The sequence below is a fragment of the Salvelinus fontinalis genome, chromosome 18 (assembly GCF_029448725.1).
Source record: "Salvelinus fontinalis isolate EN_2023a chromosome 18, ASM2944872v1, whole genome shotgun sequence".
NCBI lineage: Eukaryota > Metazoa > Chordata > Actinopteri > Salmoniformes > Salmonidae > Salvelinus > Salvelinus fontinalis.
The window spans coordinates 5,080,727-5,105,730 of record NC_074682.1 but is presented as its reverse complement, the minus strand read 5'-3'; the positions used below and the strand labels follow the sequence as shown (position 1 = coordinate 5,105,730).

Below are 25,004 nucleotides of genomic sequence, written 5' to 3'. Positions count from 1 at the left end.
ATCCATCTACCTTGCCAATCTGTTTGAACAATTTGCACATTCTGATCAAAATAGTTGTTAATAAATTGAGTTTCTTTGCCCATGGGAGAATATACTGTATATACCCCCCTGTCCATTTTCTACAAAATGTCATCTGAAATTGTTGAATGAGTTTCCTGTAAACAATAGATATTATACTCCTTCTCTGTGATCTGTGATCTGCTAAGCCATTACAATTATAACTAGCTATACATATTTAACAATTTACCATAATGAAAAGTTTCAGTTCTATTTATCATAATATATGTTTGTAAACTTACCGTTAAAAAGTACCATCATGATTGAGTGTTCATAGAGCTGTACCATGGTATTTGCACTGCTAAACACAACCAGTCATGATGTTTTCATCCGATTGTCAAAGAATCACTTCAAAAGATCGCTCCTGTTGGCTACCCGCGTACGTTTGTCCGCTCACAAAATAAATCCAAACAGTGCGCCGCAATTTGCTGAATGGAAAGAGACATCTGTAACAAAAAAAAAAGAAATTGTAATGACATTCAGCAATTGATGCGTCCACTGCTGTACACGCGTGTCTCGGTCTTGACCACTTTTCTCCCCGCCTTGGCAAAATGTTAGTGTTCTCGTCAAACCACAACACAATTTGGAGGCTATACCGCCCGTTTTCACTGTGTGCTCTTTTCGAAGGACGGCTCCCTGTCTCTCAGGGGCTCTGGGGGTCCAGGGGGACAGGGGTGGTCTGCCAGTCACTGGGACGACAACCCAACTTGGGATGGGGAGAGGTTATAATGGGTGGAATAATGGAGAACAATTGGAGGTTTACTTAGTAGCAAAACAAAGATCGTGGACACTCAATCATTATTGTACTTATTAATGGCATGTTTACAAGCATAGTGTTAGCAATCCTGCTTATCTTTTGATGTCGGGATGTGTGCGCATCGCTCGAACGCGACGTTTGATGGTGAACAAGAAATGGCTCTATATAGTCCTGACCTGTTTCTCTGTGTGTAGCCGAAGACAGAGGTGGTACTGGGCAGTGTGATGTTTTACCAGACATTCTAACGTACCAATGTTATAACTGAGTGCAATCCTGTCTTTGCGTGTGTGTGTGTGTGTGTGTGTAGCTAAAGACCGAGCCAGTGCTGGGTAGTGTGATGGATGGGATCACCATTAAGAGTCTGGAGGAGAGGTCTGAGGGTGACGTGGCCAGCCCATCCTCTACTGGCACACAGGTAACAGGTTACACTACACTACACACACACACAACACAACACACCCAACCTCAGGTAACACTACGCTCATTACACACAGCACACAACATACAAGCAATAGGTTACACTACACTATCCACAATACACACACAAGCAGGGGTGAAAGTAAGCCAGTTTGGTATGGTGCGGTATGGTGTCCCAGGAAAATAAATAGTTGGGGTACGTCGTACCAGTAAAACGTGAGTCTATCACAATGATTAGAATGTAATGCCAAGAAAACTATAGGCAATTACACCGTTATTTAACATTACCACGTCAGCTGCATAAAAAATGCAAATTTACTTGAAAACGGGCGGTATACCCTCCAAATTGTGTTGTGGTTCGGTGAGCCGAGACCGAGACACGTGACGCATGAATCGCTGAATGTCATTACAATTTCAGTTTTTTTTGTTATAGATGTCTCTTTCCATTCGTCAAATTGCGGCGCACTGTTTGGATTTATTTTGTGAGTGGAAAAACGTGCGCGGGTAGCCAACAGGAGCGACCTTTTGAAGTGATTGTTTGACAATCAGGTGAAAACATGACTGGTTGTATTTATGCCACATTAAAAGGATGATAAAAGTTATGACATATTTTTACTTGCCTACTAGGCCCACGGAGATTATACTAAATCAATAGGGATTCTATATGTAATTCTATGATTAGACCCATAAAAAGTTTGAAAAAAATAGAAGGTCCCTTACCGATACAGGCACACTGAGTAATCTGACTGCCGATAGGTACTGTGCTTAGCACAATAGGAGGCTGTTCTTTCTCTTGCTAGAACAAAAGCTATCCCTGCTGTGTACTGACCTGGTACCAACGATCCTGCCATTTATACTTGTAGAATCGCAATGCTCGTCAGTGGCCAAGAACTTGAATTTGAGCCAATCAGAGAGCACAAACCTCCATGTGGGGGAGCCGACAGAAAAATGGCCAAAATAGGGCACATTTCCCAGTGTAATCCACCCCCTTTTCATCTGTATTGTTCTTACTAAAACATATTTTTATTCTTTTTACATCTAGCTAAGGAGTTTTGTGTTTGAATAAATATTTTTTTGTTAGGTTCAGTTTGATAATATGCACCTGCTCATTTTGTTAGCTAGCTAATTAGTTAACGTTAGCTTGATAACTGAGCCAGGAAGTCACACACACTAAATATGAAACGAATGGGGTGGTAAGTGCAGCACAATGCACACAACACTAAATGCTTGCCTTTACCAAGCTAGCTTTCTACTAATAATTGATTTCACCTTCCATTATCCCGTACTGCCAATGCCAGTTCGCGTGCTAGCTAATTTTGGCTAAATGTTTAGCACAACATAGCTAGCTAGCTACTCCACCGACTCTCGACGGCTAACAGGCATCTGCTTCATTCAAAAACAAATCCATTGTGATTTAATTATAATGTTGCTACCTACACCAGTTATTTAGTTGTGGTCATCTGGTTAGTATCAATAAGGGCTTACTACAAATTCTAGCTAGCTAGCAACAACATTAGCGCTGCTTGCCAGTTAGCTTACATTAGCTACAGCAGGCACAAGCCAAACAAGCTACTGCCCACTTGTGGCTGGGAGTATTTATGCGAAGCAAAAATCAGAGGTAAAACTGTGAACAACAAAAACTTAACTGCCGACACTCTGGGCAATACCTATCGGCAGTCAGATTTCTCTGTGGGTCTGACCCGTAAGAATGAAATCTTCTGCACACAAAACACACACACACTTTGAAAAGTAGGTTGACGACATCCGCTCCTCATTCACTCAGCCTATTGAGTCCACTGTCCCCACTCCCACAGATCTACCCTACGCCTGGACCTCTTTCTCCCCTCTCTCTCCAGATGAAATCCTGCGACTAGTGAGGTCTGGCCGCCCGAAAACTTGCCCGCTTAGCCCCATCCCCTTCTCCCTTCTCCAGACCATCTCCGGAGACCTTCCTTTCCTCACTTTCCTTATCAACTCATCCCTGACCACTGGCTGCATCCCCTCTGACCACAAAATGGCTAGAGTCGCTCCCCTCCTCAATAAACAAACACTCAACCCCTCTGATATAAAAAAAAAAATACAGACCAGTATTTTCTCTTTCTTTTCTTTCCAAAACACTTTCTGACAACTGTCTCAGAACGATCTTCTTGACCCTAACCAGTCAGGGTTCAAGACGGGTCACTCAACCGAGACTGCTCTCCTCTGTGTCACGGAGGCTTGCCGCACTGCCAAAGCTGACTCGTTCTCCTCAGTTCTCATCCTCCTAGATCTATCCGCTGCCTTCGACAGCATGAACCATCACGTCCTCTGCTCCTACCAGGTGAGGTGGAGAGGATCTGTGTCTGCGCCAAATACTCTCACTATTGGTGTCCCCCGGGGCTCTGTTCTAGGCCCATGTCTCAGCTTGGATGTCGGCCCCCCACCTCCAGCTCAACAAGACAGAGCTGCTCTTACTCCCGGGGGAAAGCCTGCCTGCTCCAAGACATCTCCATCATGGTTGACCACCTCCCAGAATGCAAAGAACCTTGGCGTGACCCTGGACAACACCCCTGTCACTCTCTGCAAACATCAATGTAGATACTTGCTCCGGTAGGTTTATGCTCTACAACATCCGTAGAGTAAGACCCTACCTCACAAAGGAAGCGGCGCAGGCCCTAATCCATGCAATTGTCATCTCCCGTCTGGTCCACTGCAACTCTTTTTTTCCTGGGCAGTCGAAGCTTTCATCCACTACAAGACCATGGTACTTGCCTATGGAGCAGCAAACCCTAAACCCAACCTGAGTACTCCGTTCTGCAATCTCTGGTCTCTTGGCCCTCCCACCCCTACGGGGGGTCAGCTCCCGCTTAGCCCAACAATGGTGAAACCAGTTTCCCCCTAAAGCTAGGGTAGCTGAGTCTTCCCGAAAACATCTGAAACCCTACCTCTTTAAAGAGTATCTAAAATGAAGAGGAATGCACAAACTCTAAGTCACTCTGGATAAGAGTGTCTGCTAAATGAGTAAAATGTAAAAATATTTAATGAAGAACATAACACACAGGTAACAGGTTACACTACACACTCAACCACACAATCCCACATGGTAACACTCAATCACAACTTTAAAACATTTTGCTAACAAAATGTGTGAGATTGTCATTGTGTGAGAGAGAGAGAGAGAGAGAGATTGTGTGTATGCGCCTGCATGTGTGTGTGTGTGCTATGTGTTTCAACAACTGTTTCAACTATGTGTATTTAATGTTGCTCATCTGAGAACCGCCCATGTACTTCCTGTTGTGTTGAACCCTGACTTTTAACCAATGACCCGTGACCATTGACCTCTACCCAGGATCCTCTGATGGGTCTGCTGGAGGGGCGGGAGGATCTGGATAAGGAGGATAAACCGGAACCAGAGGCCATCTATGAGACCAACTGCCACTGGGAGAGCTGCAGCAAGGAGTTTGACACGCAGGAGCAGCTAGTCCACGTGAGTATGGACAGGACAGGAGGTTTTCCTGACTACGTGACTTGGCCTGGATAAATTCAGGGCCCCCGGCACTTGTTAGGACCCAGAGCTTTTCTGGCCAGGTCATGAGGAAAAAGTATTCCCTTCTCTCATATACACACTGTATGAGAGAAGGGAACGGAAGGGAACCGTTGGTTTGAGTCAGTCCCGAGTAGCGGTCTCCAACTATGGTCCAAAACACAGGATCCGTGTAAATCAACCATAACATCCCTCTGTCTTCAACAGCACATAAACAACGAGCACATCCACGGAGAGAAGAAGGAGTTTGTGTGCCACTGGCAGGAGTGTTCCAGGGAGCAGAGACCTTTCAAGGCCCAGTACATGCTGGTGGTTCACATGCGCAGGCACACAGGAGAGAAACCGCATAAGTGTACTGTGAGTATACTACAGTATCCTGGTCGCTCTCTCGCAAACTGAGCTTTGAAGTTGATCGTTAAATGAATTCAAATTCAGTTTAGAATCCAATGTCAAATTCATCAAATAATGAATTTCATAGATCAGTTTGAGAGAGAGAGATACAGTATAGGTAGTATACTCACAGTGCATGTATGTGGCTTTAATCGAAATACGCTACCTGACAGTGATTACATCAGACCTTGTCTTTCAGTCTACGTTACATGTTGGTATTTGTACAGTATGTGTGTATCAGTTTGAGCTGTGTTATAATGTGTTATGTGTGTTTCAGTTTGAGGGCTGTAATAAGATGTGCATCTATAGTTTCAGTTTGAGGGATAATATACAATGCATTCGGAAAGTATTCGGACCCCTTGACTTTTTGTTACGTTACAGTCTTATTCTAAAATGGATTAAAAAAAATGTTTTCCTCATCAATGTTTTTTTTCATCACACAATACCCCATAATGACAAAGCAAAACTAGTTTTTAAGATTTTTGCAAATGTATTAAAAATGTAAAGCTGAAATATCAAATTTACATAAGTATTCAGACTCTTTACTCAGTACTTTGTTGAAGAACCTTTGGCTGCGATTACGGCCTCGAGTCTTCTTGGGTATGACGCTACAAGCTTGGCTCACCTGTATTTGGGGCATTTCTCCCATTCTTCTCTGCAGATCCTCTCAAGCTGTGTCAGGTTGGATGGGGAGCGTCGCTGCACAGTTATTTTCAGGTCTATCCAGAGATTTTTGATCGGGTTTAAGTACGGGCTCTGGCAGGGCCACTCAAGGACATTCAGAGACTTGTCATTCAGAGACTTGGAAGGTGACCCTTCGCCCCAGTCTGAGGTCCTGAGCACTCTGGTGCAGGTTTTCATCAAGGATCTCTGTACTTTGCTCCATTCATCTTCCCCTCGATCCTGATTCGTCTCCCAGTCCCTGCCACCATGCTTCAGTAGGGATGGTGCCAGGTTTCCTTCAGACGTGACGCTTGGCATTCAGGCCAAAGAGTTCGATCTTGGTTTCATCAGACCAGAGAATCTTGTTTTGCATGGTCTGGGAGTCCTTTAGGTGCCCGCTTGGAAAAACTCCAAGCGGGCTGTCATGTGCCTTTTACTGAGGAGTGGTTTCCATCTGGCCACTCTACTGTAAAGGCCTGATTGATGGAGTGCTGCAGAGATGGTTGTCCTTCTGGAAGGTTTTCCCATCTCCACAGAGGAACTCTGGAACTCTCTCAGAGTGACCATCGGGGTCTTAGTCACCTCCCTGACCAAGGCCCTTCTCCCTCGACGGCTCAGTTTGGCCGGGCAGCCAGCTCTAGGAAGAGTCTTGATGGTTTAAACTTCTTACGTTTAAGAATACTGGAGGCCACTGTGTTCTTGGAGACTTTCAATGCTGCAGAAATATTTTGGTACCCTTCCCCAGATCTATGCCTCGACACAATCCTGTCTCTGAGCTCTACGGACAATTCCTTCGACCTCATGGCTTGGTTTTTGCTCTGACTGTCAACTGTTGTCAACTGTGGGATCTTATATAGACAGGTTTTCATTTTGTCATTATGGGGTATTGTGTGTAGATTGATGAGGGGGGGGGGGATTATTTAATCAATTTCAGAATAAGGCTGTAATGTAACAAAATGTGGATAAAGGGAAAGGGTCTGAATACTTTCCTAATGTTCTGTAAGTTTGAGCGTGCGTTGTAATGCGTTATGTGTGTTTCGGTTTGATGGGTATTATAAGACATTGTTAACCTCTGTTTCAGTTTGTGGGCTGTAATAAGGCCTACTCTTGGTATGGGTCTTGTGTGTTTCACCCTGAGCTGTGTTATGATGCTTTATGCGTTGTTTCAGTTTGAGGGTTGCAACAAGGCCTACTCTCGCCTGGAGAACCTGAAGACCCACCTGCGGTCTCATACAGGGGAGAAGCCGTATGTCTGTGAACACGAGGGATGCAACAAGGCCTTCTCCAACGCCTCGGACAGAGCCAAGCACCAGAACCGCACACACTCCAACGAGGTACAGTCAATCAACCAATCACACTAACTCCAACTGCTGACATCATCAACTGCTTAAAGGGATTGTTCACTCAAGTTATAGCTTTAAATTGTGTCATGAATAGCTGGTGAATGATCTATCAGCCTCGATTACATTGAAATCTATGATTTATCTCACAGATTTTTCTCGTGTTTTGACATCATGAGAGACTATTTGAAAGGCGGATGGCATAAGAAATGACTTAAAATAGCTTCAAATGTCTGACATCTACCTGAATTCAAGTTTTGTTTCCGTGTCCAATCGTGTTGTGTCCTCCTGTCCCACGACAGAAGCCGTATGTGTGTAAGATCCCTGGGTGTACGAAGCGCTACACAGACCCCAGCTCTCTGCGGAAGCACGTGAAGACAGTCCACGGCCCTGAGGCTCACATCACTAAGAAGCACCGAGGGGACACTGGGCCACGGCCGCCTGGCTCATCACTGACCCCCGGTGGACAGTCTGGTGAACTGCTGCTGGAGAAAGAGGAGACTAGACACAGGGAGGACTGCAAACTGCTGGCGCCTGAATCTGCTCTGGTGAGTGAGGGGAAGGGGAAGACGGCTCATAATAATGGCTGGAACGGAGCAAATGGAATGGCATCAAACACATCGAAACCATGTCTTTGATGTATTTGATACCGTTCCACTCCAGCCATTACCACAAGCCCGTTCTCCCTAATTAAGGTGCCACCAACCTCCTGTGATTTAGACTGGAGAGCTGAGAATGAAATCATCTTCTGACTCAACTCCTGCTCTCTGTGCTGCTATAGAGTTCTTCCAAATGTTTTAAGCTACATGTATTAAGCTACATTGTCATCTCTCTTTCTTCCAGAAGTCTCAGCCCAGTCCGGGTGGCCAGTCGTCCTGCAGTAGCGAGCGTTCTCCGCTGGGGAGCGCGAACAACAACGACAGTGGTGTGGAGATGAACCTGAACGCAGCAGGGAGCCTGGAGGACCTGACCGCTCTGGAGGACGGAGGGGCGGGAGGAGGAGGCGAAGCTGGGGGAAGAGGGCAGGGCATGGCAGGGATGGGGGGCACGTCGGCTCAGGCCCTAAAGAGACTAGAGAACCTGAAGATAGACAAGCTGAAACAGATCAGAAGGCCCACTCCACCTGGACGCTGTGGTCGGAGTAGCAAGCTACCAGCACTCACAGGTTTGTAAAGTCGCTTGTAGATGAAGAACGATGGTTGAACCAGTGATTTTAAACCTGGTCCTTGTCTATAGAGGACCTCGTCATCTATAGAGGACCATTTACCTAGAATCAGACATGGGAGTAAGATGCTGAGCTTGGATTCAGTTCACAATACTTATGCTTTCTTCTTGAACAGCCCTTGAAGTGTGAGGCTAACTAAAATGTGTGTTACCCTTCCAATGAGCGTATCATATAAACTACAATGCGGAAAGTATGGTTTACGTCACTTTTAATCATGTCAGCACAGGTAACAGCCATTTACAGTCTTTCTTTAGTTTTTCCTTCTTACTCTTCCCAATTCACTTAAACTAAATTTCTTTATTTCCCATGGGCTTCACCAGAGTACCCCCTAGTGGCTGGAATACAACTGTATTAAGCCCCTTACAACACCTCCCTGCAAAAACTAAATGTTGTCCCAAACATTTCACTGGCCTCAAAACAAACAGAGGATGTAAGTACTGGTCATGAGAACAACGGAGAAAACTGGCCTAACAGCCATATAACTATCTAGACATGACCAGTCTGCCTTTATAGGCAAAGACGCAACCCCCACTAAACATTATCACACTGTGATTAGTAACGGTAAACGAGAAAATATATACACATCAGAACATCTCTAGTTGGATGAATACTGGATAAGAATCCTCATCTGAGCTCTCAGACTCAACGCTGCTTTTGCTGGGCAGGTTCCCTTCTCCACAGACCTCTACCGGGTGTTTCAACAGGTTCCTCAAATGGTAGGGAATTACATGACATGAGCATATTGCGATGCAGAACCCGGGCCCTGCCTCTACCCCTCTCGGGCTTGACCTCATAGACAGGGCTGTCATCACCTTTCCTGGTTACCACCACATGTATTTGGTCCTCCCAGTGTGATCTTAGCTTTCCCGTCCCCCCACCTTCTGACATGTTCCTCACCAGTACACGATCCCCTGAGACCAGAACCGAACTCGTTTTCTTCCGATCGTAGTAGGCGTTTCCCTTTGCTGTTGACTTCTCCATGTTTCTACTGGCGATGTCATAGGCTTCAGCCATCTGTTGCTGCCACTTCTTAGCATAATCCTGGTATGATTTCTCCTGTTCCTTTATCTGTAACCCAAAGACAAGGTCAACAGGTAGCAGTGGAGCCCTTCCAAATAGCAGGAAATACAGTGAGAACCCAGTAGCATCACTGGTGGTACAATTATATGCATGAATGACCTTGTTCAGATAATCACCCCAGTTGGCCTTTTTCCTCTTCATCTAGTGTGCGCAACATTGACAACAGTGTACGGTTAAATCTCTCCACCGGATTCCCCTGTGGATGATATGGAGAAGTTCTGGAATTGGCTATTCCCGTACAGTTCTGCAAGGCTCTGAATAACTGATTTTCAAACTCTCTTCCCTGATCATGATGGATTTTTGACACAAAGCCAAACTTTGGGAAAAAATCATCGAAAAGCTTTTTTTGCTGCAGTTTTCCCTGACTTATTTCCGGTGGGGTAGGCTTGTTATCTAAAATAACCCAAATGTACTCTTAGCCCCCTCTGCTTTTCTCCAAATGCACATAGTCAATTGAAATCATCTGGAAAGGAGCTGTAGCTCGTACATGTTGCATTGGGGCCCTAGTTATTACACTGGGTTTCTTTTGTTTGATACACTTACACACTTTGGTGATAAAGTGTTCAATGTCGTGTTGCATGCGCGGCCAATAAAAGCGTTCTCGTGCTATGTTCAACACTCTTTCTGTTCCTAGATGGGCCATTTCAGTGTGTAAGTACTTGTAAATCAGTGTTCTATACTGACTTGGTACCACAACTTGTGTCTTTTTTGCTGTTCTCCTTTGTAATAATCCATCTGGTGAGACATGGAGCCTGTTCCACTCTTGCAGTAACTGTTTGACTTTGTATGACTCTTGTTGACATTCTGTTTGTTTAGACTTAGTCCTTTGACTTTTCACTTCCAAGATTCTCCATACCGCGTCCTTTAACTGAGCCTGCATGATATCGTGTGGAGACAGTCGGTCTGTGACTGTTCCCCCCCACCATGACAGCTCACCTTGCACTGATGGCCTTAGTGTGACCGTGGATATCCACGTCACACAGTCATTCTGTTGTGTCTGAACATTATTGAGTGTTGCTTTTACCATTTCAAGTGAGTGTTTCTCTGTGCATTCTTCCATGTAATGTTCAGCATGCAAAGGAGAGCGTGACAGAAAGTCTGCGTCAGTGTTTACCTTTCCAGGACGGTACTTCAGTGTGAGATTAAAGTCAGACAGCTCCGCCACCCAGCGATGACCGGTGGCATTCAGTCTTGCTGTAGTTAGTACATAGGTCAAGGGGTTATTATCACTGTACACTGTCACAGAGGGAGCATAAAATAGGTCATCTCAGAACCACTCAGTCACTGTCCATTTGAGGGCCAAGAATTCCAGTTTCCCTGAGCGAAGGTGATAGTTTCTCTCTGCTTGAGTCAGGGTGCAGGAGCCATATCCAATGACTCAGTTTGCCACTTTGTCGTTGGTATAACACCCCTCCCAATCGCTCTTCAGAGGCATCAACATGCAGGATAAAAGGGTCCTTGAAATCTGGGTACACAAGCACAGGTGGATTAGTCAACACACTCACCAAGTGTTCTAATGCTCTCTGGTGAGCATCCTCCCATATAACTTTCTGGTGGGGCAGAGCCTGTCCCGACTGCACAGCTACCTTGGTCCTTCGCTTCCCGGATGCTGGGGTCTTCGTCTTCACTGCTAGTAAGTCATAGAGACATTTAGCATGTTGTGAGAAGTTCTGTACATAACCCCTGTAGTACCCTATAAACCCCAGTAGTTTCCTCAGCTCTCTCACGTTTGTTGGTGGCCTGTTTACCAGTTCTTGCACTGCTACAATTTCTTTAACATCCACTCTGTAACCCTCAGCAGAAATTATTTTTCCTAAATAACGGACCTCATTCTTGAACAGGTCACACTAATCAGCCCTGTGTTTAATACCCCATTTATTTTGCTGCCTGAGTACCTGACGGACATCTTCCACATGTTGTTCAAATGACTGACTAAAAATAAGAAGGTCAACCAAATATGGTAAACAGATTCTATCTCTTATCCCCTCTCAACTTTCCTCCATGCTTCGTTGGAAGGCAGAGGGACTGTTTGATAAGCCAAAGGGAATTCTATTCCATTCATATAAGGCCCAAGGGGTGCTGAAGGCAGTGTATTTTCTGGACTCCTCTCCCACAAAGCCTTGGTGGTATGTATGCCTTTCCATGATCTAAAACTGTAAACCATGAATTTCCTCCCAAACCATCAAGTATTTCCTGTATGCGGGGTATGGAATGCCTGTCCAGAACAGTCTTCTTGTTCAATCCCCTGTAATCAACACAAAGTCTTAAACTCCCATTCATTTTCCGTACACAGACCAAAGGTGATGCGTATTATGAAGTTGACTTCCTGATGAAGTTTTTGTTCAGGAGCCCCTGAAGGTGGCTTTTCACCTCAGCATACAAGGGGCGTGGCACACCGTTGTATCTCTTTGCCACGGTTATGTTATCAGTCAATGTTATCTCCACTCTGAGATTTTCAATACACCCTATGTCCATGTCATCTTTGGCGAAAACAGCTGATTCCTCTCTGAGCATCCGTTAGACTAATTCTTGTTGTTCTTGGCTCAAGTGCGGAACCTCTACAGGTGGGTCCCACCACTCTATTTGACCGTTATCAGGGCCAGGTTCCGGTGGGGATCTGTCCTGAACCTGTACTACAGTAACCTTTTCTCCACTGGGCACAGGAACCGGGTGACATGCTACTACTCTCTGTAATGTCCCTATCACTGTTTGTCTTGGTAAGGTAATGTCATGTTTGGTAGTATTCACTACTGCAATGTCAACTTTTCGAGATGGCCGTTTTGATGTTTTCACGACCTGACTTTGTAGGTCCAGGCCCCAGATCCCTCTCACGTCCGGTTCAAATAACACAATTCCATCGTTGAAGGGAGCCCCTCTTGGGATACAGGGATGAATCCATTTTGTTTGTCCACCTGGAATGACAACGTCACGTCTGCCTGCTGTAAGCAAGCATTCCTCCGTGTACTCTGAGTGCTGAAGCAGATTGAGTAGAGTCTTTGCCTTTCCCTGTCCTAGCTCAAGTGCATTTCTAAGCATCTTTACTGTATACACCAGCTCTGAGGGCTCCTTGTTACTTTTTGTTTGAACTATTTCTTTAATTACATTAAACCCAATGATTGGTTTCTCCAGGCTTTCATTTGTGACTAATATCGGAACCCTCAACTGTTTTCCTGCAATGACCTCAGCTTTGGAATCAAGCAAACTGAAGCAAATGTCCATCCAACCCAGCAAGGGAATTTCAGTGCCATTGGCTGCCCTCAGATCCAGTTTCTCTGTATTGCCCATGATTTCTGCCATTGGTCTAATTTGTGTGCGTGGTAAATGACGTTTTCTCCATTCCTCACTTATGATGGATACCTGAGCCCCTGTGTCCCATAATGCTAGAGTCTTTACGCCATCCATGTAACACCACACTTGACATTTTTTACCAATGAGCTGTGCTATATTACAATGTCCTGTGGTAGTTGGGGTAGTTGGCCCCCCACTCTCTCTGTGTCATGGGACAAGGGGAGTTGTGGTCCGTCTTACATGTGGGTTGGTGCTGTTTCCAATGATCCTGTTGGCACACTTTGGAACAGCAGGCAGTTTTATGACCCAATGAACACAACTTCAACTCTGGGATTCTCTCTCCCTTTGCACTGCAGCCACTGCAACACTGGATGGAACTAGATGTATCTGAGGTCACTCCCCGTTCCATGGTTGTGACCCCCAGGCGTTTCCCGATGGATGTGCGTTACCCCGGATCCTACATCCTACTGCCCAATGGCTATCACTGCCACATTTGCAGCAAGGATGGCAAGTCTGTTGACCAGTCTCTTAACAACTTTTGCATTTTCTTCTCTCCCTGTTGGTTGTACTTGGTTTTCTGTTGGAGCGATTCCTAACTGAACTGTCACCCTGGCCCTGCACTGACTGTACTAATGAGGCAACCTCTGACAGGTCAGTTCTTTGATTGCTTCATTGCTCGCATCAATTTTACTCAGGAGAGGATTATATTTCTTTTGTTTTCGGACTGTGGTCTGTGAGGGCTCTGCCTGTGCACATTCCTCTCCGCTATCCCCGTTATCCTCACTCTGTACTGCGTTCACTGGTGTGGGTGTGAACTCACGGGAAGTCCTGGCCTTTTGCATGCGTTCGCTTTCATTGCCCTGGGCAATTTGCATTTTCTCAAGCAACAGTTCATCACTGGTGTCAATATTCTGGAGATGCACTCTCATCTCTGCCCTGACATTATCATTTGTTAAACCTGTAACAATGGCCTGCAGGCATTGACTCTTGACTAACTCCGTGCTATATTTCAGTCCTGATTGGGCACGAGCTGAGGCTGATAACACTTTCTGTCTCAGGTCAAAGACTCGGACTAGGAAGTCCAAGGCAGAGTCTCCCGGCTCTTGTGTTGCTTTAGTCAAGTTGTGATACAGTTCAGTAGCATCCTTCTCTGCATAATGTGTCCTCAAGATTTGCCTTAGTGTGCAGAGTGTCATGTCTGTTTTTCCCTCTAGATAACTCCTCATCTTAAGCCCTGGCCTCACAGCTCTAGTTACTGCTTCTATGATTTCTAATGCATGGTACCCCTTTTCTCCATCCATTTTCAATCTGATGTTCTAGGCTGCTGAAGCTGAGCTTATCATTTTGATTTTGATCTCTTATCTGTCCCTGAATTTTAAAGTCTTTATAACCAGACATATTACATTCTCTCTTTGTGGGGGGTGCCTTTCTGGAGCTGAGACCACTTCTCTGCTGGGCTGAGGAGCCCCTTCCTCTTCTTTTCGTTCTGCCGCAGCTCCCGTCTCTCTGCTGGGTTCGCTGTCCACTTGCCTTGTTGGCGCCGACTGGCTGGGACTTGTAGGCAGACTTTTCACAGTATCCTCAGAGTCCGATATTCCTTTGATTTCGTCTTTCAGTTGAAGCAGCCAAGACATTCCTTCATCTTCACGATTCCATTAAATCCTCCTTCTCACAGTAATCTTCCATCAATTTGCGCCGCAAAGCGCGATGGCTCTTTCCTTTTACTTCAGAGTCATCTACACCTCCTATTCCACAACGTACACACAAGTGCCGTAAATTGTCTTCAGTTAAAGTCCATGAACTCTGTTTGATTTCATCCAACAACGTTTCCCTCTCTCGACTCATATGTCCTACTCACGTGGCAACAACGACAATGCAGGCAATGGCAAGACAGCTACACTCCGTTAGGTGGTTAGCCTGCTAACGTTAGCTAGCTAGCTACTCTCCCAATGTCTCTCACTCGTTGTCCGTTCCAGGAATATGGGCCGGTGCTCACATGAAAATAAATCTCAGCAGTGCCTCCAAATTTGTTACCCTTCCAATGAGCTTATCATATAAACTACAATGCGAAACGTACGGTTTACTTCACTTTTAATCATGTCAGCACAGGTAACAGCCGTTTACAGTCTCTCTTTAGTTTTTCATTATTACTCTTCCCAATTCACTTAAACTAAATTTCTTTATTTCCCATGGGCTTCACCAGAGTACCCCCTAGTGGCTTGAATACTACTGTATTTAGCCCCTTATGCACTACAGTGCATAGATGATATCGACTGAAGCAAAAAAAATGACATTCACTCTCAAATTGTAGCAGTATTTTCTGTGCCAGTCATTTAACCTGATGATTCTCATCCTGTCTTGTTTCTCCAGGTTGTCCAGGAGAGATGATGGGAGGGATGTGTAGTCCCTCGCCCCTCCTCTCCAACCGCCGCGTCATGGAACTGTCCAATCACGAGCTGGGCGGCGTACCCTCTGGCATGCCCCCCCCTATCAGTGACCGGAGGGGGAGTGGCACCAGCAGCCTGAGCTCTGCCTACACAGTGAGCCGTCGTTCTTCCATGGTGTCCCCCTACCTCTCTAGCCGGCGCTCAAGCGAGGTCTCCCAGCTAGGAGGAGGTGGAGGAGGTAATATTTGTGTTTTGTAACTGTCTTCTTTTAATCATTACATGTTATTTGTTTACCCTTGGAGGACCACTTTGTAAACAACTGTTTTAATTAATGTTTTTAAAGAGATTCCCTTGTACCTTTGTATACTTTTTAGCCAGTAGTTCTGAAAGTAGTACTCATGAGCCAAAATTTGTCTCCCGGGGGATATATGTGCAGATACAGTACCAGTCAAAAGTTTGGACACACCTACTCATTCAAGGTTTTTTCTTTATGTTTACTATTTTCTACATTGTAAGTGTTAAACAAATCATAATATATTTTATAGTTTTGATTCTTCAAAGTAGCCACCCTTTTCCTTGATGACAGCTTCGCACACTCTTCGCAAAAGAGTGGCTACTTTGAAGAATCTCAAATATATTTTGTTTTGTTTTGGTAACACTTTTGGTTACTACATGATTTCATATGTGTTATTTCATAGTTGTGATGTCTTCACTATTATTCTACAATGTATAACATAGTCAAAATAAAGAAACACCCTTGAATGAGTAGGTGTGTCTAAGCTTTTGACTGGTACTGTATATGTGCACCATGTCATTGCTCTCTCGCTCTGGTGTGTGTGCATGTTGCTAGCTGTCACTCAAATGGTGAGGGGCTGAAGCTCATTGGCTAGAACTTGTGTTTTTTACATTGGATAAAAGTAGAGACACAGAGCTAGAAAATGGTATATGATACACTACAGTTGAGGAACAATGAGAAAGTCATTCTGCTTTGGAAGTTGATAAACATGTAACTTCAATTTTGAGAAAATGGCCCTTGAATGTTTTGGCACACCTACTGGGCAGGTCTTCTTTCTCTAGACCCATTCAGCATCGTTCACACCCTCTAAAGCCTTAGCCCCACACATCTCTTTAACCTGTCTAGGATGAGCGTGCCGCTAGCGGCACACCCCCCCCCCCCCTGAAAAACCAGTGCCGCGAAATTCAAAAAAAATATATTTTTTAAATATTTAACTTTCACACATTAAAGTCCAATACAGCTAATGAAAGACACAGATCTTGTGAATCCAGTCAACATGTCCGATTTTTTAAATGTTTTACAGGGAAGACACAATATGTAAAGATGTACATCTATTACCTAAAAACACATTAGCATAATCCACCATCTTTTATTTGTCCACCAACACCAGTAGCTATCACCAATTCGGCTAAACTAAGATATTTATAGCCCCTAACCAACAAAAAAACTCATCAGATGACAGTCTGATAACATATTTATGGTATGGGATAGGTTTTGTTAGAAAAAAGTGCATATTTCAGGTAGATGGCATAGGTTACAATTGCACCCACCGTCACAAATGGACTAGAATAATTACAATGAGCAACGTGTTTACCTAACTACTAATCATCAAACATTTCGTAAAAATACACAGCATACACTAATCGAAAGACACAGATCCTGTGAATACAGACAATATTTCAGATTTTCTAAGTGTCTTACAGCGAAAACACAATAAATCGTTATATTAGCATAGCACATAGCACATAGCAGCCCAGCATTGATTCTAGCCAAAGTGGGCGATAACGTCAACAACGCCAAAAATATATTAATTTTTTCATCTAACCTTCTCGGAATTCTTCAGATGACACTCCTGTAACATCATATTACACAATCCATATAGAGTTTGATCGAAAATGTTTATATTTAGCCACCAAAATCATGGTTAGACAATGTGAAATGTAGCTCAGCTGGTCAGAAAATGTCCTTGCGCCACTTAGACAGTGATCTACTCTTATACATAAATACTCATAAATGTGACTAAAAAATATAGGGTGGACAGGGATTGATAGACAATTTAATTCTTAATACAATTGCGGAATTACATTTTTTAAATTATCCTTACTTTTCAATACAGTTTGCGCCAAGCGAAGCTACGTCAAAAAACATGGCGTCCTAAGCCACTAACATTTTTCGACAGAAACACGATTTATCATAATAAAATGTCCTACTTTGAGCTGTTCTTCCATCAGTATCTTGGGCAAAGGATCCTTTCTTGGGAGTAATCGTCTTTTGGTGGAAAGCTGTCCTCTTGCCATGTGGAAATGCCAACTGCGTTCGGGATGAACTGAAAAGCGTGCCCAGCTATTCACAGCGTTTCAAAAATAAATGTCCCAAAATCGCACTAAACGGATATAAATTGCTATAAAACGCTTTAAATTAACTACCTTATGATGTTTTTAACTCCTATAACGAGTAAAAAGATGACCGGAGAAATATAACAGGCTAAACTAACGCTTGGAACAGGAGCGGGTCGGTGTCCTCCACGCGCGTTACGCACCAAGAAAAGACTTGCTAGCTACAGGGTTTTTTAATTTATAGTGCCTGTGAACGCGCAATCGACCCCATTGAAATCGTCATCACGTAAAGGCATCCAGGGGAAGACGTAAGCAGTGTCCGTATAGTCATAGCAATAACAGTGCCCTTTTAACTGACTCCAGAACAGTGGCCAAAATTTCTGAAATCTGACTCAGTGTCAGGGAAATTGCTGTAGAATGGGCTCTGTTCCACTTAGAGACAAAATTTCAACTCCTATAGAAACTATAGACTGTTTTCTATCCAATAATAATAATAATATGCATATTGTACGATCAAGGATTTTGTGGGAAGCCGTTTCAAAAATTACACGATTAGCATAAATAGTCACAACAGCGCCCCCATCCTCAACAGGTTAAGGATTCACATGTGAGGCTGTGTACTAAACAACCAACGTTTCAAGACTAAAGCCTGGTTTACACTACGGGTGTGTTCGTACATTTAATCTGGAGTGCCAGAGTGTGCGCTCTGGGTGTTCCTAAACCCAGATCGTTGTCAGATTGTCCATTCGTAAATTCAGAGCGTTTCGCTCTCGTAGCATTCAGAGCGCACACTGGACACTCTGGCCGAGGAGTAGGGTTGATCCGAGCGTTCTGACCTAACTACAGCAGTCAAGCATCCAAGTTAACTGGCTAACCTTGACTAGCTTGCTAGCTACTTCCAGACACAAATGAGTGAACAGCTCACTGACCATTTTACTCGCCCTAGCAGAGCTGGTGAGGCTGTTTTTATGTTATCCAGAGTGTTGGTGAATGCAACTGTGCTGCTGGCAACAATATAATTATGCTTTTTTGCCAACGTTTACTGACACCGGTCATATTCAACGGGTGTTGAGCGTTCGTAAATTCGTCAGTTATTCTCCAGTTATTTACCAGCTACGTCTATCAACAGTTGTATCAGTGACATCATTAACATTCTACTGAAATCGTTACTTGCATAGTGCGGCCTTTTGTTCTGACAATGAAACATAATCCCAACTCATAACGTTACTACCTTGCATGAATCTGTAGGTAGCTAACCAACCAGGTTCAATGTTACCTAACTCAGCAAAAAAAAAAATGTCCTCACTGTCAACTGCGTTTATTTTCAGCAAACTTAACGTGTGTAAATATTTGTATGAAAATAACAAGATTCAACAACTGAGACAAACTGAACAAGTTCCACAGACATGTGACTAACAGAAATTGAATAATTTGCCCTTTAACAAAGGGGGGTCAAAATCAAAAGTAACAGTCAGTATCTGGTGTGGCCACCAGCTGCATTAAGTACTGCAGTGCATCTCCTCCTCATGGACTGCACCAGATTTGCCAGTTCTTGCTGTGAGATGTGACCCCACTCTTCCACCAAGGCACCTGCAAGTTCCTGGACATTTCTGGGGGGAATGGCCCTAGCTCTCACCCTCCGAGCCAACAGGTCCCAGACGTGCTCAATGGGATTGAGATCTGGGCTCTTCGCTGGCCATGGCAGAACACTGACATTCCTGTCTTGCAGGAAATCACGCACAGAACAAGCAGTATGGCTGGTGGCATTGTCATGCTAGAGGGTCATGTCAGGATGAGCCTGCAGGAAGGGTACCACATGAGGGAGGAGGATGTCTTCCCTGTAACGCACAGCGTTGAGATTGCCTGCAATGACAACAAGCTCAGTCCGATGATGCTGTGATACACCGCCCCAGACCATGACGGACCCTCCACCTCCAAATCGATCCCGTTCCAGAGTACAGGCCTCGGTGTAATGCTCATTCCTATGACGATAAACGCGAATCCGACCATCACCCCTGGTGAGACAAAACCGCGACTCGTCAGTGAAGAGCACTTTTTTCCAGTCCTGTCTGGTCCAACGACTGTGGGTTTGTGCCCATAGGTGACGTTGTTGGAGGTGATGTCTGGTGAGGACCTACCTTACAACAGGCCTACAAGCCCTCAGTCTAGCCTCTCTCAGCCTATTGCGGACAGTCTGAGCACTGATGGAGTGATTGTGCGTTCCTGGTGTAACTCGGGCTGTTGTTGCCATCCTGTACCTGTCCCGCAGGTGTGATGTTCGGATGTATCGATCCTGTGCAGGTGTTGTTACACGTGGTCTGCCACTGCGAGGACGATCAGCTTTCCGTCCTGTCTCCCTGTAGCACTGTCTTAGGCGTCTCACAGTACGGACATTGCAATTTATTGCTCTGGCCACATCCTCATACCTCCTTGCAGCATGCCTAAGGCACGTTCACACAGATGAGCAGGGACCCTGGGCATCTTTCTTTTGGTGTTTTTCAGAGTCAGCAGAAAGGTCTCTTTTAGTGTCCTAAGTTTTCATAACTGTGACCTTAATTGTCTACCGTCTGTAACCTGTTTGTGTCTTAACCTTTCACGAGTATCTACCCCGGGTCCGGGAGCACCCCCCACCCCCCCACACTGAGTAGCATAGCCTAGCATAGCGTCACAATTAAATAGTAGCATCTAAATATCATTAAATCACAAGTCCAAGAGACCTAATGAAAGATACAGATCTTGTGAATAAAGCCACCATTTCAGATTTTTAAAATGTTTTACAGGGAAGACAAAATATGTAAATCTATTAGCTAACCACGTTAGCAAAAGACACCACTTTTCTAACTCCATCAGTTTCTTACTCCATCAGGTGCTATCACCAATTCGGCTAAACTAAGATATTGATAGCCACTAACCAAGAAAAAACCTCATCAGATGACAGTCTGATAACATATTTATGGTATAGGATAGGTTTTGTTAGAAAAATGTGCATATTTCAGGTAGATATCATAGTTTACAATTGCACCCACCGTCACAAATGGACTAGAATAAATACATAGAGCAACGTGTTTACCTAATTACTAATCATCAAACATTTCGTAAAAATACACAGCATACACTAATCGAAAGACACAGATCCTGTGAATACAGACAATATTTCAGATTTTCTAAGTGTCTTACAGCGAAAACACAATAAATCATTATATTAGCATACCACATATTCAAACGTTACCAGAGCATTGATTCTAGCCAAAGAGAGCGATAACGTAAACATCGCCAAAATATATTAATTTTTTCACTAACCTTCTCAGAATTCTTCAGATGACACTCCTGTAACATCACATTACAACATACATATACAGTTTGTTCGAAAATTTGCATATTTAGCTACCAAAATCATGGTTAGACAATGACAAAAGTTGCCCAGCTGGTCAGACAATGTCGTGCGCCATATTAGACAGTGATCTAGTCGTATACATAAATACTCATAAACGTGACTAAAAAATATAGGGTGGACAGCGATTGATAGACAATTTAATTCTTAATACAATCGCTGATTTACATTTTTTTTAATTATCCTTACTTTTCAATACAGTTTGCGCCAAGCGAAGCTACGTCTAAAAAGATGGCGTCATAAGCGATTAACATTTTTCGACAGAAACACGATTTATCATAATAAATTGTTCCTACTTTGAGCTGTTCTTCCATCAGAATCTTGGGCAAAGAATCCTTTCTTGGGTCTAATCGTCTTTTGGTCGAAAGCTGTCCTCTTGCCATGTAGAAATGCCCATTGCGTTTGGCATGAACTGGAACCGTGCCCAGAGATTCACAGTGTCTCAGAAATAAATGTCCCAAAATCGCACTAAACGGATATAAATTGCTATAAAACGGTTTAAATTAACTACCTTATGATGTTTTTAACTCCTATAACGAGTAGAAACATGACTGGAGAAATATAACTGGCTACACTAATGCTTGGAAAAAGAGCAGGTCGGTGTCCACCGCGCGCCCGACGCATCTGGAAAAGAGTTCCTACCTACAGGTTTTTTTAATTTATAGTGGCTGTGATTGCGCAATCGATACCATTCAAAGCGTCATCACGTAAAGGCATCCAGGGGAAGACGTAAGCAGTGTCCGTATCCTGATAGCGTTCACAGTGGCCTTTAAACTGACTCCAGATCAGGGGCCAAAATGTGTGAAATCTGACTCCATGTCAGGGAAATTGCTGTAGAATGAGTTCTGTTCCACTCAGAGACAAAATTCCAACGCCTATAGAAACTAGAGACTGTTTTCTATCCAATAATAGTAATAATATGCATATTGTACGATAAAGAATTTAGTAGGAAGCCGTTTAATCTGTAATGCAATTATGCTAATGAGAAAACAGCACCCCCTGTAGTCGCAAGAAGTTAACGACCGTTCCACAGGTGCATGTTCATTAATTGTTTATGGTTCATTGAACAAGCATGGGAAACAGTGTTTAAACCCTTTACAATGAAGATCTGTGACGTTATTTGGATTTTTATGAATTATCTTTGAAAGACAGGGTCCTGAAAAAGGGATGTTTCTTTTTTTGCTGAGTTTAGCTAACATTAGGCTATAACTAGCAATGCAAATGGCTCTGAGATAAGAATAATATAACTACACAGATCATACATGTAACGTTAGCTAGCGAGCCTGCCAGCTAACGTTAGCTAGCTAACAGTACACTAACTTGAAATGAAAACGACTTTCTGATAAAATTAGAAATGTGTAATATTTGAAAATGTAGCCATCTTACCCGTATACATGGACTGACGCTTCTCCCTCTCTGCCACGGATGCTATGGTTGCCCTTAGTTTGAAGATGTATTCCGGAGACAGGTGTTTTATACAGCAGCCTTCTTCTGTGTGTTCTCTTTTCAACTCCCTCTGCATATTTGCATTCAAACGCTAGAATTTTCTCCATCTCCTTAGCCATCATGCTGTAATTCCACTGATTTCAAACCTCGGTCCTCCAGAAAATGGAGAGCAACACATATGCAGTTCAACTACGTGATACCTTTCAAAAAAGCTGCATTAGAAAGGATTGCCTTGGCCTCCCAAGAGGCGCAGTGGTCTAAGGCACTACAGTTCCGGGTTTAATCCTGACTGTGTCGCAGCATGCTGCGACCTGGAGACCCATGACGCGGTGCACAATTGGACCAGCGTTGTCCGGGTTAGGGGAGGGTTTGGCCAGCTGCGATGTCCCTGTCCCATTGCGCTCGAGCGACTCCTTGTACCGGTCAGGTGCATGCACGCTGACTTCGGTCGCCAGCTGTACAGTGTCTCCGCCGACACATTGGTGCGGCTGGCTTCCGGGTTAAGCAAGCAGTGTGTCAAGAAGCAGTGCGGCTTGGCGGGGTCATGTTTTGGAGGACACATGGACATTTTAGCCAAAAATATACTTGCCTCTTGCTAGGAGGCTGAAACTTGGCTGCAAGTGGATCTTCCAGCAAGACAATAACCCCAAGCACACATCAAAGTCCACTAAGAAATGGTTAATTGACCACAAAATCAACATTTTGCAATGGCAATATTAGTCTCTGGACTTATACACCTCATTGAGAATCTGTGGTTTGAATTGAAGAGGGAAGTCCTTAAGCGCAGACAAAGGATCAGGAAAGAGCACTTTTGACAACTTAGAGCATATGACATCTGTTATTTACATCTGAAGTAAGAACAGAAATAACTTCTACCAATCAGGAGGTACAGCTGTTTTAGTAACCGCATCCACTACATGCATTAAGCTAACTTCCCACTGTTGAATTAACTTTCATAGAACTTTAAGAAATTTCCCATTTTTGCACTTGGGGAGCACAATCGAAGCATGAGACGATGAGTTAACATTGTGACTTTTGACACAAATCAGCTACTTTGACCATTTTCCCAACAAGCTAAATAAAAACTTAGAGGGTACTTCTCCGCTATTACAATCTGAAATCAGAATAGAAGCATATTTTACCAATCAAATCATAGCATTGGGGGACAGGGTTGGGTAATAATGGATTTCATGTAACAAGGACTATGGAACCAATTACAAATATGAACTGTAATCAGCTCGAATTACTTTTTCAAAATGTGTAATCTGATTACAGTTACATTCTTAAAGATGTCTTCCAGTGATTATTTAATTTTTTGTGTTTTTTAGACAAAACTGCAAACTTCAAGGAGTAGGGCGTTCAAGGAGTTGGTCTGATAGGAATCTGTGATGTCTTCGGCCTCCCCCTTTGCTTGAGGAACAATAGAGGAGCAGCCCTCCCACTTGTGCTATGTCATGATTTACCAGGACCACCTATTGAGAAGTAAACCAGGTGTTAAATGAGGTCAAAAGGAGGAATTTATTAAACTGTCAGCGTTTCTGTCATTTAGCGCACCCTCGAGACTTCTCACATGCTTAAAGATTTTATTGTTCTGCTGATTGCCCATCAAGGGTTGATAGCTAATTTTGTATTCCAACACATTTAATGAAGGCCCACTGGTCAATCAAACAGTCGTCTGGACATCTGAATAAAAGCTCAATGCAAAAAAGCGGAAAAAACACTATCGTCAACGCAACCACTGTTGTTACTGTAGAGGAGAAGAGGGCCAAAGCTTTCTGTAGGTCTGAATATTATGTATCAACTTCATTTTGAACACGCCGGACATTCAAGGTGAGTGCATTGGCCTATTCATTCAATTGACTGATATAAATTACACTGCTAACTATAAGTAGCCTAAATATGAGTCTATATTATTTAGAGTAAATGATCTAGCTAACCATTTTCTCGGGTGGTGAATTAGCCTATGTGATATTAGTGCCCATCTCTATTGAACAAACATTTTTATAAATCAGGAACCCTATTTTGGCCGTAGTTGTGCTGCGCCATAAGCTGGGCCATCTCCTTGGCTGAAGGTAACTTCGGAAGAGGGATAAAATGAGCGGCCTTGGATAATCTGTCAACCACCATCAGGATGGTGGTGTTGCCTTCTAACGGAGGAAGCCCAGTGACAAAATCCATGGAAATATGGGACCAGGGGCGATGAGGGACAGGGAGTGGCTGTAGGAGGCCAGACGGAGCTTGCCGCGGAGTCTTGCTTTGCGTGCACACCATCCATGTGGCGACGAAGGCCGAAACATCAGGAAACATGGTGGGCCACCAGAAGCGTTGACGGAGGAAAGCCAGGGTTCGACGAGTACCAGGATGACAGGTAAGCCTGGAGGAGTGAGCCCCTTCCAGGACCTGAGACCAGACCAGGAACAAACAGCCGGTTAGCCCCTCCCCTCACAAGGTCCGACTGGGAACACTGTGCCTTGCGGACCAGAGCGTCAATTCCCCAAACAGAAGCAGTCAAACAAAAGGCAGGGAGGATGGTCTCAGATTGAGGGAGTGGCACTGTACAGTCGGGATAGAGCGTCCGGCTTCACTTTTTTTGTCACAGGGCGGTAGGAGATGGTGAAATTGAACCTGGTAAATAACAGAGCCCAACGAGCTTGCCTTGGGTTGAGGCGCATGTCAGTGCGGAGGTAT

General features: G+C 44.1%; 1 protein-coding gene across 1 annotated transcript in view; it reads left to right on the top strand.

Annotated features, from left to right (window-relative positions):
* Positions 1 to 25,004, top strand: part of LOC129814841 (zinc finger protein GLI1-like) — a 129,832-nt gene that overhangs the window by 82,242 nt on the left and 22,586 nt on the right. Inside the window, exons 7-13 of the mRNA XM_055867917.1 lie at positions 1,122 to 1,229; positions 4,560 to 4,697; positions 4,962 to 5,111; positions 6,977 to 7,141; positions 7,450 to 7,695; positions 7,991 to 8,312; positions 15,111 to 15,365. Of these exons, the coding sequence (XP_055723892.1) occupies positions 1,122 to 1,229; positions 4,560 to 4,697; positions 4,962 to 5,111; positions 6,977 to 7,141; positions 7,450 to 7,695; positions 7,991 to 8,312; positions 15,111 to 15,365 (1,384 nt within the window). The remainder of the gene's footprint in view (positions 1 to 1,121; positions 1,230 to 4,559; positions 4,698 to 4,961; positions 5,112 to 6,976; positions 7,142 to 7,449; positions 7,696 to 7,990; positions 8,313 to 15,110; positions 15,366 to 25,004) is intronic.